The 20,001-nt window shown below is 36.0% G+C and overlaps 1 protein-coding gene across 5 annotated transcripts in view; it reads left to right on the top strand.

Annotated features, from left to right (window-relative positions):
* FAM149B1 (family with sequence similarity 149 member B1) overlaps window positions 1-20,001 on the top strand; it is a 205,297-nt gene that overhangs the window by 28,216 nt on the left and 157,080 nt on the right. For all 5 annotated transcript variants that reach the window (XM_007478370.3, XM_056819372.1, XM_007478368.2 and 2 more), the window contains 5 exons: window positions 8,438-8,562; window positions 10,061-10,170; window positions 16,086-16,310; window positions 17,833-17,956; window positions 18,138-18,260. In XM_007478370.3, coding sequence (XP_007478432.2) covers window positions 8,438-8,562; window positions 10,061-10,170; window positions 16,086-16,310; window positions 17,833-17,956; window positions 18,138-18,260 — 707 coding nt within the window. The remainder of the gene's footprint in view (window positions 1-8,437; window positions 8,563-10,060; window positions 10,171-16,085; window positions 16,311-17,832; window positions 17,957-18,137; window positions 18,261-20,001) is intronic.

A 20,001-nucleotide genomic window follows, 5' to 3' on the forward strand; every position in this document is an offset into this window, starting at 1 on the left:
GAAGGGAATTTCTTTTTTATTGTCATGCAAAAGACACTTCCATATTGGTCATTGTTATAAAAGCAAATTTATACATAACCAAAACTTCCAAATAAAACTAGAAATATACTGATGTAAAAGATAACTCCAACAGTTCTGTCTCTGAAGGTGAGCAACATTCCATGTCATAACTTCTTTAGGATTGTTCCAGATCATTTCAATGCTGAGAGTAGCCAAAATTTCACAGATAATCATCATTCAATATTGCTGTTATTATATATAATGTTCTCCTGGTTCTGCTTGTTTCACTCTGCATCAGTTCCTGCACATGCAAGAAAAATATAATAAAAAAAGAGCTTTAAAAAATTCAAAAATATAGCTTATAATCATTGACACTCTGTGTCAGCTAAGAAAATATAGAATATAAGGCTTTCTCACCAAAAATGAGATCCATTTCCTCTTCTTCTTTACCTAAAATTCTTCTCAAAAGGAATTTAAACTTTGCAATTTAAATAATAATATTTTTTACATTCCCCCTGTTAAGAGGGTGATTGACAAATACAGGATCACGTAGGGATGCATGGCTGAGGTATGAGGTATATGAATCAATAGGAAGAGAAATTAAAAGGATATCAGAAAAATCCAAATAAAAAAAGAAAAAACTCTGGATGAAAATATAGACAATCAAAGTCTTATGTGTAAAAATTCTAAGTGAAAAGAAAAATAAATCTAGCTAACAGGTCCTTGAATCAGGGTCCAATCAAAATGATCTAAGCAATGATGTATTTACCCAGTCAATAGCCAGGACTACAGAAAGGTACCACACTATGAGAGGCATAAAAGAAAGGGACCAGATTGTAGGAGCCAAGTAGGAGCCAAGTTTGGGGATACTCGTCTGTATCTTCAGAGTGAGTGTGGACACAAGGAAAGCCTACGTCTAGCAATGATAAACACAGTAACCTCGAGTCTTCACACTAGGTTCAAGACCTTTGTATTGGCCTAGAAGTGCATCAATCCATCCTGGATTGGGTTTTCTTTGGCTCTGTGCAATGGCTCTTTTGTGTATATCTTGTCCTGGAATCAGACAGAATCATTAAGCAAAGTCCCATAATTTTTTAAATAATTAGTGGCATCGTTTTTATAGTCACAAGCTAAAAAGCATGCTCTGACAAATGTATTTCAAACTTGTAGTACTGAAAAATCAAAACCTTAATTCTGGTGACACGTGCTTTAAATATAAAAAGGAGAGAAAAAAAATAGTATATTGCACATGCAAGAAAAATATAATAAAAAAAGAGCTTTAAAAAATTCAAAAATATAGCTTATAATCATTGACACTCTGTGTCAGCTAAGAAAATATAGAATATAAGGCTTTCTCACCAAAAATGAGATCCATTTCCTCTTAATATCTAGCCATACTCACTGTGAGTAGAAAGCAAATGAATTGAACAAGGTTAATAATTTTTTTCATTTTTAAAAATACAGTAGTACAAATATGTAGTTATCAAAATCCCCAAAATTCTCAATAGCCCAATTAATTACAATAGCAAACAAACACACTATCATATTTCACATAAGTTGCTGCATGGCATTTTTAAATCTATGAATTGGTGGATATTTGTCACAATTCTTACAACCTTGGTATTTAAATATATATTTTTAAACAAAGTAAAACTCATCTTGGGTTAAGAACATAATCAAGAAATCTATATATCATTCTGGTACAAGTAAAATAGTGAGCTGAAGAGTATAAATAAAGGGATGCTCCTTTTTTGGAGGCTTTTTAGGGATACAAATGCCCTGAGATTAACTGCCCCAACTTCCATTCACATATTTAGAAATGCGGGAAGGTTGGGGGTTATAAAATAAATTTCACTTCAGCTACTAAAATGGGCCTTACCTCATGGTAGGGGCAGGCAAAATAACCAGAGATTGTTAAAAAAAAATTACAAAAATAATATTTTTAAAAACCATTTGAGATATTTAGCATATTAAATTTTCTAAAGATTGTTATACAATTATAACCAGTCCTGAAGAAGTCCATCTATCTCTATGACAATTTTACAGAGGCAAAATAGAAAAACTGTTTTTTTCATATATGGGCTTAATTACAATAATATTTGTTCAGCACAGTTATAGGGGGAAAACAACAGAATTTTAAAAACTCAGTACATTCCATGAATAGTATAACAGAGTAATATTGAATCCAGTAATATATTAATTTAAAATCACAAAGTTATATCTTAAACCAAGCAAATATCAAAATGCAATAGAAATACAGAGATTTTTTATAAACCATTGGAGTCTGAAATGCCTTAGAATATAGCCTTTAGTCTCTTCAAAGTTCCTTGGGTTCTTATCCATTTAAATGTCTATTGTCAGAAGGCAGAGTGGTAAGGGCTAGGCAATGGGGTTTTAAGGGATCTGCTCAGGGCCCCATAGCTGGGAAGTATCTGAGGCCAGATTTTAACCCAGGACTGCATGTCTGTAGGCCTGGCTATCAGTTCGCTGAGCCACCCATTTGCCTCCCCAAAGTTGAATCTTTGGGCTGAATCTTTCTTCTGGCATGCAGGTGAAATCAATGAAATTACCAGAACAGTCAAAAGGTATCCTTTTAAATAGCCCATTGCTATTAAGGTTCCTGCTTGAAAAATCTGTTTCTTCTCTCTCCCTTTTTCTCTCTCCCCTGCTCTGATACCTCCTCCTACCTGGCTCGCCAACTGTAAAGATTAAAATTTAGGGGAGACTGAGGCAGGTAGAAATTTGTTTCTCTCTACAAGGAGTATTATATTTTTTAGAGGTTTATTAAGGATTAAGGATTAAAGAAAATACAGGATAAGGAAAACGTGCCTAGGCCATAGGCCTAGACAAGACCTCACCTACATTATGGAAAGAGCCACGTCTGCTCCAGAACGGAAGTCCAAAAAAGAGAGAGCTCAAAAGCCTTTGCAATCAGCTTAAGTACCTTCTTGATCTCGCCCACCTCAGAATTCCGTGAGATTACAAAGCATTTTGGGGAAGTGGAGCAAGGACTTGTGGGGATTGAAGTCCAGAGTTCAAATCTCAATTTTACATTGGCATATAACTATATTCTCCTTTCCTTTTTAAAATCAAATTAACCAGTGCTCTGTCTAGTTTTTTCTTTCTTCATAAAATTAACTCATATTCTTATTTATTAGTTCAATTGTTCTACTTTCAATTTTATTAATTTCTCCTTTAATTTTTAGGATTTCTAATTTAGTCTTTAAATGAGGATTTTTAATTTGTCCTTTTTCTAGTTTTCTTAGTGGCATGCCCAAATCAGTGATCTGCATTTTCTCTGTTTTACTGATATAAGCATTTAGAGATATAAATTGTTTCTATAATTTGTTCTTTGACCCACCCTTTTTTAGCATTAGATTATTTCATCCCCAATTAATTTTTGACTTATCTTTCCACGGAGCTTTATTGATACAATTTTTATTGCATTATGATCTGAAAAGGATGCATTTATTATTTCTGCTTTCTGGTTGTGAAGTATTTATGCCTTACTACATGGTTAATTTTTGTGTAAGAGTCATGTACTGCTGAAAAGAAGGTATATTCCTTTCTATTCTCATTCATTTCTCTCTAGAGATTTATTAGTTCTAACTTTTCTAAGATTTCATTCACTTCCTTTACTTCTTTCTTATTTATTTTTTGGTTTGATTTATCTAGATCTGAAAGGGGAAGTTGAGGTCCCCCACTAGTATAATTTTATTGCCAGTTTCCTCCTGAAGTTCATTTAATTACTCCTTTAAAAATTTAGAGGTTATAACATTTGGTGCATATGTGTTTAGTATTGATATTACTTCACTGTTTATAGTACTTTTTAGCAATATGTAATTTCCTTCTGTATCTCTTTCAATCAGATCTATTTTTGCTTTAGCTTTTTCTGAGATCATGATTTACTTTAGATAATGCACAACAAATTCTGCTCTAGTCCCTTACCTTTAACACTGTGTGTGTCACCTTTCCTCAAATATGTTTCTTGTAAACAGTATATAGTAGGTTTCTGGTTTTTAATCCACTCTGCTCTTCACATCCATTTTATGGGTGAGTTCATACCATTCACATTCACAGTTGTGATTACCAACTCTGTATTCCCCTACATCTTATTTTCCCCTTTTGATCCTACTCTTTTTTCCTTTCAATCTGTCCTTCACTGCTGTTTTGCTTTTTATCACCCTCACACCAACTTTCCCTTCCCTCCTATTACCACCCCGCTTCTCTTGTCTTATTCCTCTCCTACTTCTCTTTAGAGTAAAATAGGATTCTGTTTCCCCAATGAATATGGCTGTTATTCCCTCTCTGAGCCTGTTACAATGAGAGTAAAGTTTAAGCATTGTCCATCACAACCCTCATCCTCCCCTCCACTGTAATAGTTTTTCACACTTCTTTAGGTGAAATAATTTACACCATTCCGTCAGTCCCTTTATTTTTCTCTCACTGTAATCCTCTTTTTTACCCCCTTAATTTTTTTTTGTATATCATATCCTAATCAGCTTAATTCCCTACCCTTTGTATATGTATATTCCTTCTAAATGCTCTACTACTAATAAGAATTTTTAAGAATTACAAATATCTGCTTTCCATGTAGGAATACATACATTTTCACCTTACTGAGCCCCTTAAATTTTCTCTTTCTTATTTACCTTTTTAAGCTTCTTTTGGGTCTTGTGTTTGGACTTCAGATTTTATGTTTAGGTCTAATCTTTTCATCAGGAATGCTTGGAAATCTTCAATTTTATTGAATGAACATTTCCCCCCCCCAAAAAAAAGAATATACTTAGTTTTGCTGGATAGATGATTCTGGGTTTTAAACCTAGATATTTCATCTTCTGGAATATCATATTCCACACCTTTTAATCCAATAATGTGGAGGCTGCTAAATCCTGTGTAATCCTGACTTGTGCTCCATGGTATTTGAATTGTTTCTTTCTGGCTACTTACAATATTTTCTCCTTGGTTTGGGACTCTTGAGTTTAGCTATTATATTCTTGGGAGTTGTCATTTGGGGATTTCTTTCTGGAGGTGATCTGTGGATCCTTTCCATTTCTGTTTGACTCTCTTGTTCAAGAATATCTGGGCAGTTTTCTTTGACAATTTCTTGTATTATTATATCTGACCTTTTTTTTTTTTTGATCATGGTTTTCAGGTAGTCCAATAACTCTTAAATTGTCTTTCCTGGATTTATTTTCCAGGTCAGTTGGTTTTGCAATAAGGTATTTCACATTTTCTTCTGTTTTTTTGTTCTTTTGATTTTGTTTTATTGTTTCTTGATGTCTCATGATTCTAATTTTTAAGAAATTATTTTCTTCTGTGAGCTTTTGAGGCTCCTTTTTCATTTGGCTCATTTCCTCTTGCATTGCTTTCATTTCTCTTCCTCTGCCTCTCTTAATTGATTTTTGAAATCCTTTTTGAGCTCTTCCAGAATCTGAGTCCAATTCATATTTTTCTTTGGAGTTTTGAGTGTGTTCATTTTGCTTTCACTGTTCCCTTTTGTGTCTGTGTCTTGCTCTTTAGGTGGTGGTGTTTCTTTAATGTTTGCTCATTTTCCCAGACTTTTTCCTCAATTTTCAATAAGTAAGCTTTGTTCTCCAAGAGGATAGGGCACTCTCTTAAACTTCAGTTCTTTCTTGATGCCTTATTTCTGGGTTTCTCAAGTTTCAGCTGTGATCGTGAAAATATGGGTTTCAAGACTGTGAATTGCCCAAAACTGTAAAAGATAATTTTTAGTGTCTTGATTTAAATAAAAAATAAGTGGTTGCCATGGGAAAATTCCCAAACATGGAATACCCAAGTCATCTGGATTTTATGGAGATTTTAATTAATACAAATAAAGGAATTAAGGGAAGGGAGAGAGACAGAGTAAGAGGAAATAGTAGGAAAGGGCCTAGGCCTGAGCTTTAAGAGAGACTAGTCAGTCTTTAATCACTCCCCACAAGATCTTTCCAAGCAAAACTCTAATGTTCAGAGACCCAGCAGCCTCCTCTGACTCCTGACCTCCAATTCAGCTTCCAAAGCTGAACTAAATCAAACTACCTTGAACTGGTTCAGACAGCTCCTTTTAAAGAGAAATTTCTCTTGTGTCACCTCCCCTAAATTTTCACGTCTACCAATCACAGTAGAAGCTTTTCCTGGGACTGCCCATTCTTAGTTTTCAGTTCTCACCTTCTCCGGGTAGATTACATCTTCTGACTACTTCACACCTTTTTGCTAATATTTCCCTTTTGTAAATTGCTTGACCTTTTAGTGATTAATTTGACCTTCATAGGTACTTAGCACCCTTTTGTATTAGATCTAAAAATAGACCTAGCTTAAGGTTTTGGCCTCACTATAAGTATGAGTTAAGTCATTGTTCACTAAGGAGCTTTACAACTTTATCTTCCCCTAAAATATGCCTAAGAATGGGTGGAGTAATGTAAAGTTCCCAATACATTCCTGATCAAGTACCTCCATTGTTTAAATGGGGAATAACCTTAACCATAACCTTAAAATAATGTTCCAAGGTAGAGTCTGAGAAATTTTAAGATTCACACAGCTCTTCCAAGATGGCACTCAGAAAGCTACTGCTGATTCAGGCACCCCCTGAAACTGCTAATGACTCAAAGTCTAATGTCAGGCTTGGGCAGAGACTTTTGGTCTCATTCAGATCAGGTACTCCCTTAGGCTGTCTGAGACTTCTCCTTGAGCTTTGGCAGGGGCCAGACAGGCCCAGGCCCCCAAAGGCAGACTGCCCCCTCCAGGGAACCAGGGGTGCAGCTCTAGGTCTATACCGACCCAGAGTGCCACACAAACTGCCCCAAAGTGGAATTCAGGTCCTTACCACAAGCCCAGACTGGGACTCCCAACTTCTCTCTGGGCCCACACAGATTAGGCTACACAGTAGCACAGGCTGCCCCAGACTAGAATTCCATACCTCACTGCAGGTTTTCTTGGAACTTTAAGGGCTATGTATTGGGTTGCAACTACTGTTGGCCCAGTAGGGTCTCAGGGTCTGGATTTTGATTTGGGCTCAGATTCAGAATCTGTAACTCTAGATGGGGGTAGGGAGGGGAGGGTTTGCTCCTGGCTTGCTGAATCATGTATTCCTTATTCATTGCTGTACCCTCCAGCTGGCCATGCTCTCCTCTCACCTCAGTGCCCCAGATGCTCTCTGCCTACCTTTCAGGTTATTCTCTGCATGAAAGTGGCTTCACTCTGTCTCCTTGTTGGTTCTTTCACTCCTGTATTCGTTTTGTTATTTTAAGATTGTTTGGAGGAAATCCTTATGGTGGTTTTGAACTTACCGGTTTCTACTCCACCATCTTCAGGATTTTTTTTTTTTACTTGGATGTTTAATGAGAACAGTGGAAAGGTTCCAAGATGTTAGATTCAGCTATACCAGAGACTTGAACTTGACTTTTCTTCTTAAGGTTTTGGTAACAAGGGAAGATTTAATCTCTAAGAAGAAATAAATAATCAGCTTTTAAAACTGTTTTTGTTGATCCTAGTATCAGTGATATAAATCAGTTTATTTTAAGTACTGAGATAATAAGGCCAACAGATAGAAGTATTAGAAGCATTGATGCTGGAGTCCCATGTAGGTCAGCTAGCCATTCAAGAACTGCAGATTATGCTCTTATACCAGTCAGCTGCCTTACAATTAAATCCATCAAATATTTATTAAATGTCTATGTAGGGGGAACTAGGTGGCTAACTGGATTGTGAGTCAGACCTGGAAAATGAGAGGTCCTAGGTTCAAATCTGGCCTCCAATACTTGCTAACTATGTGACCCTGAGCAAATCACTTAACCCCCATTTGCCTAGCCTTTAGTACATTTCTGCCTTAAAACCAATATACAGTATTGGATTCTAAGATGAAAGATAAGAGTTAAAAAAAAAAAGGCTGTGTACAAGGCACTCTGGAACATTCTATCCTCAAAGAACTTCCATAGTACTGCAGATACATGTAATTGATTATAGGAATCTAAAATAAGTGATCACTGCTGATGGTGGATCAGTGGTGTGATGATCATGTTTAAGATAATGCTATCTTTTATTGTGTAAAATGACCCTGGTGATTTTATGTGAGGGGAAAAAATGGACAATTCTTTAACAAGTCCTGGGATTCATAATTAGTAATTTTTAAGGTGGGTCAAGATCTGTTTCCCTAGGGGTCCTTTAATTTCAGAGATGGAAATCTTTTTTCTGTCTTTTCCTAAGAAAGGAAATTTCATGTAAAGCTCCTCTTGTTTTCTTACCTCCTACTTAACACATGTAGGGAGAAATCATTTAAAGGGTTTATTTGCTACTTAGAGCAAAACTCTTGTCTGCTAACATTTTCTCTCCAACCTCCAAGACCTCCAGTTCTTTGAGATGACCCTTGAACCAGTTTGTAAAGTCATGCTGCCATGACTCTTAAATGAAAAAGGCTCACCTTTGTTTCTTCCCGTAGATGATGAGAGCAATGCTTTGACTACACGATCTGATTCTGGAAGCCCTTGTATGCCATGTGAACCTCAGCCCTTGGTATTACCTCGAGTGCCACAGTCGAAGGTGCTCTCCATTACTTCAAATCCAGTAAGCTTATGAAACCAGCTCCTTGGATAGCCTGGAACTATATAACAGTAAGGTTTTCTCATGGGGTATAGTCTTTGTCATTTCTATTTTGGTCATCATGATCCAGAAATGGGTAAAAATCTTTATCATGTTCATTAATTCATGAAAAAAATATATTTTGTAATAAAAATAATAAGAAAAAACTATTTTCATAATTTTAGTTTAGCTAAATGATATAACTTAGCCAGGCCTTTTAAAGAACTAGCTATAACATATTCCTTATAGTAATCTCAGATACATTAATCTAAATTTTATGAAGAATATATTATTTTCATCTCATCTCACACAACAATCTTGAGAACTATCTTGGGTTTTTCTTTATATTTTCTTCTTTCTTTTTCCTGCTCTCTCTTTTTTCTTTTATTCTTTTCTCCTTTGCAATCCTTACATTGAACCTTTTTTGGATACATAAAGTTCACAGTCCAGATAGAATGGGCAAATCAAAGAGAGGGAAAAGTTAGTTTAGAGAAATCTATGGTAGAAAAAAATGACCTTTTGTGATTGGTCATGTGTTTATTCTTATATCCTCAAGTTTTAAGAGGATGTCTGTTGACTCAGAAAAGAGGTCATTCCAGCTTTTGAACTGAAATTTGGACAATCCTAACTCACTCAAACTTTCTTCTAGACAATCTGATGTTATCTGTTGGAAATAAAACATCCAACTCATGTCTCCACGACATAACATAGACTTTACTTTTTCTTAGCAATTATTATAAAAAGTTTGCATAGGTTGGATATATAAAGGGGGAGATTTGAAGTGTAAGTTTTTCACATGAGATGTGCCATTAAAAAATAAATAAATGAATGAAAGTTTCTATAGCAGTTGATGTGGGGAGCAGCTGGCCTTAATGCTGGGAAGAAACTGAACAAGAGCCAAGAGCCAATGATAGATTTACCTCAGATCAAAAAAGAGCTTCTAGATTGTACCAGATTTTTTTTAAATGTTATTCCTTCCCACTGCCTCTCAAGAGTTAAATTGTAAATACAAGTGCAACAATTTGTTGACTTTTGATGGAAAATTGGGAACAATGTCACAGATTATGGATTGTCTTTAACTATAAGGACATAGAGTAGAAGGGACAAGTTTACCTCATTTACTGTGGATGGTTTTTTATTTTATTTGAACCTTTTCTTTTTATATTTGCACAGGCTCTTATTTATTATTGTTAAAAAAAAAGACATAATTTATTTTCTTCCTACTTATGAAAATTCCTTTTTTCTTTGATAGGATATCCTTTTCTCAGACCTAAAAAGAACCTTCCAAAATCACCTTGGACCCCAGTCTAGGATTGATTGAGACTAGGGACAATTCACCAATTAGGAATCTACTAAGAAGCAGATTAAGAGAGTAACCCCTTTTAAAAGCTCTGTTTTTTACTGTAAAATGAATACTTGATGAGATAGGAAACTAAACAGGCATTCCAAAGGTTAAATAAAGAATGTGTTTTTTGACTTGTAGATGATTCTCTCTCAAACAGTCGGTGGTGGTCACCAGCCAAATGTGAATGGTTTGTTGGTTCACGGGATGCCCTTACAGCCAAGAAATCTCTCTCTAATGGACAAACTCCTGTAAGAAATTTTTTTCCTTCATTTTAAAAAGTCTATAGGCTCTAGATTTTGTAGGTTATTGTAACATGAAGAAAAAGAAGTAAATTATCATTTTTATTTCACATTTATGGTGTGTAAAACACTGTGCTAGGCACTTGAGGAATATAAAGAAGTATATCTGTACCTGCTTCTGTTCATGAGGAAGTAATCCTGTCTAACAGCATAATACATGAGATTTACTGTTTTTATTATATAGTTTTTGTTTATCAGTCCCCTTTTCCTACTATAAGCAGTAAACCATATCTTATTTAAACCTATTTCCTCCAGCCTCTAAGCATGGTGATCTCTGCATAGCTGACAGTTAACAAATGTGGATGTGGAATGGTTAAAGTGCTATAGAAATATGTGCTAAGGACAGGTAATGGCACTGGAAAGATCATATTAGAAAGTGCTGGGGACTAGCATGATCAGGAAGAATCCCACTCAGAAGTTTTAGGATGGATCTTGAATGATGGCAAGAAAAAGAGTAATGGCATTCTGAGCATGCCTAGAGATTGGGTGGTGTGTTCAAGGGCATGAGAGTGGAATAACTATGGGCATGTTTGGAGGACTGTTTTTAGACCAGTTCAGACAGAGCAAAAAGTTTGTTAAGGAGAATAATAGGAGATTATGTAGACCTTGGATGCTTTTTGCCAGTTCTCATTATAAAATGTCTAGAAAAAAGGCAAGGTAAAATATAAAAATTCTATATTTTGACAAACAAGACCTGAATGGTAATTTGGGGCCAAATATGGATTTCCTTAAATGCCAGGCTAAATAATTTTAATTTTACCCTGTAGGAATCAGAAAACCTTTGAAGGATTTTGAGCAAAGCAAGTATTGAAAGCAATGTCTTAACAAAAATTATTTAGTAGCATCATTGTGTATGACAAATTGGATCACATATTTAGAATTGGAAGGGATCTCAAAGGCCATTTAATCTAACTTCCTCATCTTACAGGTGAAGAGATTGAAGCCCAGATTGGTTAAAGGACTTATTCAAAGTTGCACAAGTAGTAACACATAGGATTTAAATTCATGTTCTCAGACTTCAAGTCCAATATTCTTTTTACTGTTCCATGCTAAGGGAAAGAGGCCACTTGGAAGCCTGTTACAATAAATAAAGCAAGGAATAACAAGGTGTTATGGGATGATAATGCTGTGGTTATGGTGTAAGGGTTTGACAAAAATATATGATTCAAAGTGTTATTGCTCAAAGTCAAAGAGACCTTTAATAGCTTTTATTTACAAAAGAGATGGAAAGAGAAAGTAGAGAAATTCAAAAGGTAGAGAAGATATTTAGCCTATCTAACTAAACATTGCTCTGGTGCTTGACTTAGCCAGGACTTGTTGACCTTAAACTCTCTCCAGAGGTCAGTAAAGAAAAGCCAGCTATTCACTCACCCAAGTTCCCTCCAAGAAGCAGTTAAAGACAATGACTCGGGCTGAAGGTGACTCCTGAGGCCAACTATTTTCCTTGTGCCCACCTTCTTCTTTAAACTGACTTCCTTCTTGAAGTCCAACTCCTTCTTGAAACCGACTTCCTTCTTGGAGTCATCTTGCCTCTAGCCTCAGAAATTCAGGGCCATTTATACTGGCTTCTTGTCCCCTCCCCTCTTCACAGGGGCCAAGCACAGCTTCCAAATTATCTAGCACTGCCCAGGGGGCAGTGTTTGTGGGAACCAGTTCATACCTTCTGGAGAAGTGAATACTCATCAAAAGAGTTCACAGTTTCTGAGAGTGTGAACTCTTACAAGTTTCTGACTGATTTAGAAAAAAGGGTGGGGCTTCTCCAAGTATCTTGCTGACTTCTCACCTAGCACTAAGTAGGGTGTGAATTCACTAAATGGTTTGTGAGCTCCTCCACCTAGTTCAAGCTTGTGTTGATTCAATCAGAGGGTAGACAAAGGAGAGTTAATCCTGTCTTCACAATCTAATGAGATATTTAAGTTAGTGTTAAGTCAGGATAGACAATAGAGTAAAGAATTCTCTTTCACAGAACAGAAAGGAAGGGATGGTTTGAGAGCCAATGCAAATGAAGAATCAGGAAGATTTGTAAATAAGATGACTAATTTTATAGAGAGAGTGAGGAAAGTATTAAAGTTAACCAGATTTCAAGCCTGAGTGAATGGGAAAATTAGCAGAAATAATCAAGTTGGAAAAGAGAACTAAGTATGAGATGTAATTGTTTTAGAAATGTTAAGTTTTGGATCTGGGACACATGGGGCTTTCCCAGCTCAAGAGAAAAGTCAGAGATGAAAACTGATTGGGGGGCCAGGGGGTCTTCAGCAGGAGAATACTAACTGGAACTGCAATATCCATGGGAGATAATAGTGGAAGAAGAATAGACTCATAAGACATTATGATGCTCAGCTGAAAGGGAAAGAGAGACCATAATGAAGACAGATGAGGAATGAGAGGTAGCAATCGGTAACACCCTCAGTTTATGTTATCATCTTTTAGAATGCTTGAATGTTTTATAAAACAAGATTACAAAGAACTCAGAACATCATCAAGGTAGAATCAGTGTTATCTTCCTTTTGGACTTGAGGGAACCAAGTCACCCAAAGCTTGGATGACTTACTTGCAGATCATACAAGTGACTCAGCTAACATCAGCACTTTGGACTCTTTTTCTTCTATTCATTTCATTATCCACAAGACTATGTAATTTCTTTTGTGTTAACTAGCTTTTAATGCAAAACTTAACCTTCACTCTAACATGGTTTTTAAATTTTAAGTCCATAAAAGTATAGTTAAGAAGGTGGAGCCAAGATGGTGGAGAAGGTACAGGGACCCATCTGATTTCTACCAAATTACCCTCCAAAAAGCAATGATATAACACCTCAAAATGAATTCTGGAGCAGCATAATCCACAAAAAGATAAGAAAATTTTCAGCCCAAAACAACTTAGAAGGCTGGCATGAGGAATCTAGTGCACTGGTATAGAGGTGGAACACAATGTGCCAGGGCAGACCTCAAGATGGCAACAGGCCCTGGGTGCAACTAAAGCAGTAGCCAAGGCTTCCAAAACTCTCAGCCACAGATGATAAAGTGAGTCAGACAGCTCCTTTGAAGGGGATTACAGGAGTCCCTTTGCTGGCTCTGAGTGTAAGACTCTTGTTATATTGCCATTTACAGAGCCAGGTTGCATTCCTGGGGTGTAGTAGTTGCAGAGTGAGGAGAAGCACCAGCATACACAAGCACTTACAGACACAGGGAAGCAGGGGACCCTGGTCATAGTTCCAAGAGGGAAAAGAGTGCTTGAGGTTACTCACCTCTCCTTACATCATACCACCTTGGAAGAACTGAAAGCAAATAGATACCCGAGAGCCAGCTCTGAAGACAACTGCACAAAAAACCTGAAGCTTGCAACAGTGCTCTCTTCATCACAGTTACAAAGACCAACTTTTAATAATTTTGTAAACTAAAAGCAAAGGAAAAAAACATGAAAATGAGCAAACAACAACAAAAGAAACTCAAAAGAGAAAGTTATTTTGGGAATAGGATAGACTCAAAACTCAGAAGTCAACAGTCTAATAATGCTTTATCCAAGGCCTCCAAGAAAAATATGAATTTCTTTCAAGCCCACAAAGAATTCATGGAGGAACTCAAAAAGGATTTTAAAAATCAAATGAGAAGTAGAAGGAAAATTGGGAAAAGAAATGAAAACAATACAGGAAAATCATGAAAAAAGAGTCAGCACCTTGGTAAAGGAGGCACAAAAAAAATACTGAAGAAATTAATATCTTAAAAAAAAATAGACCAATTGGTAAAAGAGGTACAAAAACCCCGAGGATAGAAATTCCTAAAAAACATAATTGGCCAAATGGAAAAAGATATAGAAAAATGCAATGAAAATAAAAACTTCTTGAAAGGCAGAATTGGCCCTTTGGAATAAGAGGTACAAAAATTCACTGAGGAAAAGCACTCTTTACTGAGTAGAATTGGCCAAATGGAAAAGGAGGTACAAAAGCTCATTAAAGAAAATCATGCTTTAAAAATTAGAATTGGGCAAGTGGAAGTTAATGATTCCATGAAACATCAATAAACAAAGTCAGAAAAATGAAAGAAAATGTGAGCTATCTCAGGGAAAATAACTGACCTGAAAAATAAACTCATGAAAGAAAATTTAAGAATTATTGAACTATCTAAAAACCATGATCAAAAACAAGAGCTTACACATCATCTTTCAAGAAATCATCAAGGGAAACGGTCCTGATATTCTAGAACCAGAGGACAAATAGAAATTTAAAGAATCCACTAGTCACCTCCTAAAAGAGATTCTAAAAGGATAATTCCTAAGAATATTATGGCCAAATTCCAAAACTCCCAGGTGAAGGAGAAAATATTGCAAGTAGCCAAAAAAGAAATAATTGAATCACTATTAATTAGAGAAATGCACATTAAAACAGTTGAGGTACCACCCGACACTTATCAGATTGACTATTTTGACAGAAAAGGAAAAAAAAACTTGGAGGGGATATGGAAAGCTAGGACACACATGCTTTGGTGGAGGAGTTATGAACTGATTTAGTCATTCAAGAGAGCATTTGGAACTATGCCCAAAGGGCTATGAGATAGTATATGTATATGTGTATATATATCTAATATATATATACATATATATATATATTTTTTTTTTTTTACCCAGCAATACCATTACTAAGTTTATATCCCCAAAAGATAAAACAAAAAGGGAAAGGACCTGTATGTGCAAAAATACTTAAAGCAGCTCTTTTTAGGAAAAGAAAGTGAGGGGATACCTATCAATTTGGAAGTGGCTGAGTTACTTATAGTATATGATTGTAATGTAATACTATTGTGTGATAAGAAATGACAAACAGGAAGAGCTCAGAAAAACCTGGAAAGACTCACATGTACTGAAGCAGAGTTAAATAAGCCAGAACCAGGAGTTCATTGTATAGTAACAGGAATATTTTTAAATAGCTATTCTCAGCAATACAATAATTCAAAACTATTCCAAAGGACTGATGATAAAAAAAATGCCATCTATTTCCAGAGAAAAAGAACTAAGTCTGAATCCAGACCAAAGCAAACTTTTTTCACTTTCTTAATTTTTTTTCTATTTGAATTTCCTTCCCCAAAAGGATTAATGTGGAATGTTTTACATGATTATAAATGTAAAATCTATATGAGATTGCTTACCCATCTCTGGTGGAATGTGGGATTGGAGAGGGAAGGAGGGAAAGAATTTGAGACTCAATATTCTTTGAAAAATGTTGGAAACTGTTTTTACATGTAATTGGGCGTAAAAATTTAATTAAGTTTTTTTAATGTATGGTTAAGTCCCTGAACTATTTAGGTCTTCAATTTAATTTGTTAGAGTACTAAGGTCAATAATGTGGATCACTAAATCATTCATCCTAACTTAAGTGGATTAGGTAGTAGTTGGCACTGAGCTCTCTGCTGGAAGGCACTAACAATAGAACATATATCTTCCACACTGAGCCAGTTAGAACCATTCTAACTTGGATTTTCTCAAGGGATGATTCCATTGGAATAAATTTCAGGTGTGGTAGTAGGCCAGTGGGGAGATATTTTTAGACAGGTGGGGTTTTTTTGATGATCCTCATTCATATTGCATATAAGGGCCAGATGAGGTTGACTGATGACAACTGAATGACTTGCTTTGCCTAAATACTTCTGCTTATGCCTAAAATTACAGAATACTATTAAGGACGGGTTAATTTATCTGACCTAGGCAAGAAGATTATTCCTTGGAATTAGATTGTTTATAATAAAGGTTTAAAAATGTTTTTCTTTAAGCATGTTATACAAACCAAAGCTTTTATCTTAGAAGACCTGTTTCCATTTCCACTGTGAATTTGTCATTGAGGTTTATTTTAAATTTTGGATTTTTCATTTGTCTGGTAGAGATTTAGATGACAAACTGCTCATGAGACCTGGATCCAGTACCATCCTTTCTAATCGAAACTGGCCTAATCGCACATTGGAGATCAGTTCATCATCTCTGTCATATACGGTGCAATCTGCCAGGAGGCGCAACCCACCACCACGTACCCTTCATCCAATTGGCACAAGCCATTCACGCTCAGGGACACCAAGACCCATGGATGAAGTCATCAGAGGAACCCGACTGTATGTTTCAAAATCATATATTTTAAAATTAGGGAGTCTAATAAAAATAAAAATTAATTTTAGGTAGAAAAACTCAAAATGGAAAAAACATTAGAACTGCATAATTAAAATTTTGTTTTGATACATTAACATGAATGCAGTATAGAATGAATAATAGGAAAAAAGGTTTTAATGTGGAACAGATCTCGTGCATCTCTATGCATAAGAAATCTATTGATTCAAATATAGCTATGAAATTGACCAAAAGAATAATAGATTTTTTTATGAAAAAGGTTAAATAGAAGGTCTGAGTTGTTTAGTTCAAGATGAAGGCAAAGTTTAGTATTCCTTTCTGAGAAGAAAAAGAATTCTCTTTACATCCCTAAAGAGCAATTAATTCTATTCATGATGATATCATTATTTTATTAATCTAATAATTAACTTTTCATACTAGCAAAAATATTCCTTATGGTTTTAAAATATTAGCTCATCCATCTAGGATATATCTTCATTTAATGACATTACTGATCACTCCAGATAATGGTAGGGTGAATGTCTTATTTCCTTTATCAGACATTTCATAGGGCTAGAACAGAGATTTCCATGATGACCATATCATGTATCAAGGAGGGTGCATGCAGGCATTTTTGTCCATGCCTACTTATGCAGGTTGTTTTCAAATAAAACATGCTTTACTAACTAATATTAACCCCAAAGTGATCATTTCTTGATCCACCCCCCTTTCCTTCTTTTTAACCATCTGTTTAGCTTAAGTAGATTCCTCACTACAGGAGAATACTGCAGAAGGGGATGGGGGTGGGGTGGGGTGGTGGCATCAAAGACCTCTGTCAAGTGACTGGTGGTTATCTTGGAGAGCAAAATTCTATTGTATTGGATGTTTAGACAGTAATGGGGTCTGTGGGATTAGAATTTATATTATTCAGATGCCCATGTCAGTCTAATTATGTTACTAAATAAATCTAAATAAATCTTAGCTCGTCAACCATTCTTAATCCATACACTGTATGTGATAACTTTGTACTTCAGGTTTAAGAAATAAATACATTTTAACAATGAGAATTGTCTTCTAGCACATGACAGTCTCAGCTGGTTGTACCTGCAATCTTAGGTATCAGCAATAAGTTAATCCAGACCTGGGGTAAGGAAGGATATTTCATACACTATTCAGATTTCTTCAGGTATTTTTTTTAAAAGACAGGATCACAATCTGTGTATACCCAGATCGATGCTGCAAAGAAATCATTGAGATTTTGTAAATGAAGCCCTATGTCTAAGAGACCTTCCAAATAAATATAAGGCAGAATTCTCTCCCAAGATGCATAAGAGGAAAAACCAAGCTTTTTTTCCAAAGAAGCAAAACAGATTTTTCAAAGAAAACCTGGGAAGCACAACCCAAATATTAAATGAAATTACTCCTGGGTGATTTGCAGTACCACTGTATAGACATTAAGCTCAACCTTCTGTTGTGATTAAATTAATTATTTTTGCTTTTTCCTTTATTCTGATCCTTGGGGATTGGTAGCCAAGCAGCAACTGAGTCCTTGTCTTCTACATCACCGATGCCCCTGAGTCGCAATAACCTGCTTCCCCCAATTGGCACAGCAGACTTGGAGCACTTGACCAGTGTGGGATCACAGCGGCAGATGGTATGAACTTGGCATGTCTCTGTGTGGGCAGAACATCACCTGGGGAGATCTCATCCTTCAGTCACGCTTGTTCAAAGTACAACTTGCTCTAAGTGTCATTGATGAGGATGCTATCTCCCAGGCTGGGGTAGGGTTTGTGCTGGCAGTAACTGGCCATCTGATCATCTACCTTCTGCTTCAGAAATCTCGCAGTGATTCTAGCCGAGCTCGCAGTGCAGTGGTGGATGAGCCCAACCAACAACCCCAGGAGAGGCTCCTTTTACCCGACTTCTTCTCCAGACCCAACACTACTCAGTCATTTTTGGTAAAGTGGCAATATCCTCTTTGGTCTTTGTCATTGGGGTACAAGATGGGCAGAAATACTAGTTGGATAGACCTATAAGCTTAACATGTAACTTTACAAAGAGCAAATGGAGAGACAGTACTGCTTAGGACTCTGCTTGGGATGTTCTCATTGCCAGTGACTCCTATATAGTCACTAGCAAAACCTTTCACTGTCTGTGAAAAACATGAGGGCTGACCAAAAATTGACAGTGATAAGTGTATATATAAAGTTTCTTTAAAAACTGTATTGGTAGATCTGAACCTTATAGTTAGAAGAAACCTTAGAGATCAATCTCCAAGATCTAGTCCAGCCCCATCATTTTATAAATGATAAAACTTAACATGATTTGCCTAGATTTACCTAGCTGGGGATTGTTCAGGACTAGGACCAGAAGCCTTATTTTGCTCTTGGTCTTTCTCCTACATCACACTATTTAATACTATGTATTCTAAATTATTTTAAAGCTAAGATTAAGGCCTCTGAGAACAACAGAAAATTAAACCTGTGGTTTGTGCACACAGCCAACACTGGATATTATTCAGCCACAATAACCTTCTAAACAGACCCATATTATAGAACCTAAACAGATCCTTACCAAAAGAACAGTAGATATATAGGATCCCGACTAGGTGAAATAAGACTGCTTTAAGGGCTTTGTTTTTTACTTAATACTGTAGGCACCTCATTTTAGGTAAATTCAACACACACAAATTCAGGTATACATGATTGGCTATTTAAAAAAAATAAAGGCAGAAAAATGCATAAAATGAAAAACTTTATATTAGATACTAAATCTGTGCCATTTTCTCAAGCAGTGTAACATCTCACAGTAGTTCACCCAGTCACACTCATTCTCACTGTGAGAAGCATTAGTGCAAGTCATTACATTTTGTGCATCAGTCTTTGTCCAGAGTTCTCACCCATAACTAACATCAGAAAAGGGTGTCTCTGTTTCATTAATGCTATTTAGTTATTAATAATGACCTCAAAGTACAAGAGTTGGGATGTTGGTAACTCTGATAAGCCTAAGAAAAGTCATAAAGTGCCTGGGTATGTTTGCATAGGAAATATTTACTAAAAAATGGTATTTGCTATTAGGCATGATTTTCAGCTTACTCAAAGGGCCTTTGAATGTATTGGTTGAGTAAGATAAGGTCCTACTATATATGGAAATTGGAATATTAACATTACTTTTTTAAAAAATCATCATGAAAAGACTACCTAGGCAATATGTTTCACACCAGGATGGATTCCTACAGGGATAACCATGCAGATGGCTCAGCCCAAACTTTCTGTCAGCAGTCTCCAAAACTAGAGACGGATCTGACCCAGACCACCAGTACTGCTCACTGAGGGGGAGCCCTGTTTCACTCAGGTATCCAAGTAACAGTTGTGGGAATCCAGACTGCCTCAAGATAGTGGTGAATTTGGTCTATTTTGCTCCCTGACTTCAGGTTATAATGACATAGATCTCTGCTATTTGATCTCCCTTTTTATTTCTACATAGAAAAATGAAACATGAGACAGATGGATAGATAAGATCTTGATAGGAGGGAGAATCAACAAGGGAAAATAAAACACACAAAAAAGTAACAGAGAAAATTAAAGCTACTGGTTCCTAGAGTTATCACTGAGTTCTGAGTTTTAGAACCTCTATTAAATCTACTTCCCACACACATGTGTAAAGCTTCTTAGCCAAGATTTATTTTGAGAGTGAAAT

The sequence above is a fragment of the Monodelphis domestica genome, chromosome 1 (assembly GCF_027887165.1).
Source record: "Monodelphis domestica isolate mMonDom1 chromosome 1, mMonDom1.pri, whole genome shotgun sequence".
In the NCBI taxonomy this organism is placed as follows: domain Eukaryota; kingdom Metazoa; phylum Chordata; class Mammalia; order Didelphimorphia; family Didelphidae; genus Monodelphis; species Monodelphis domestica.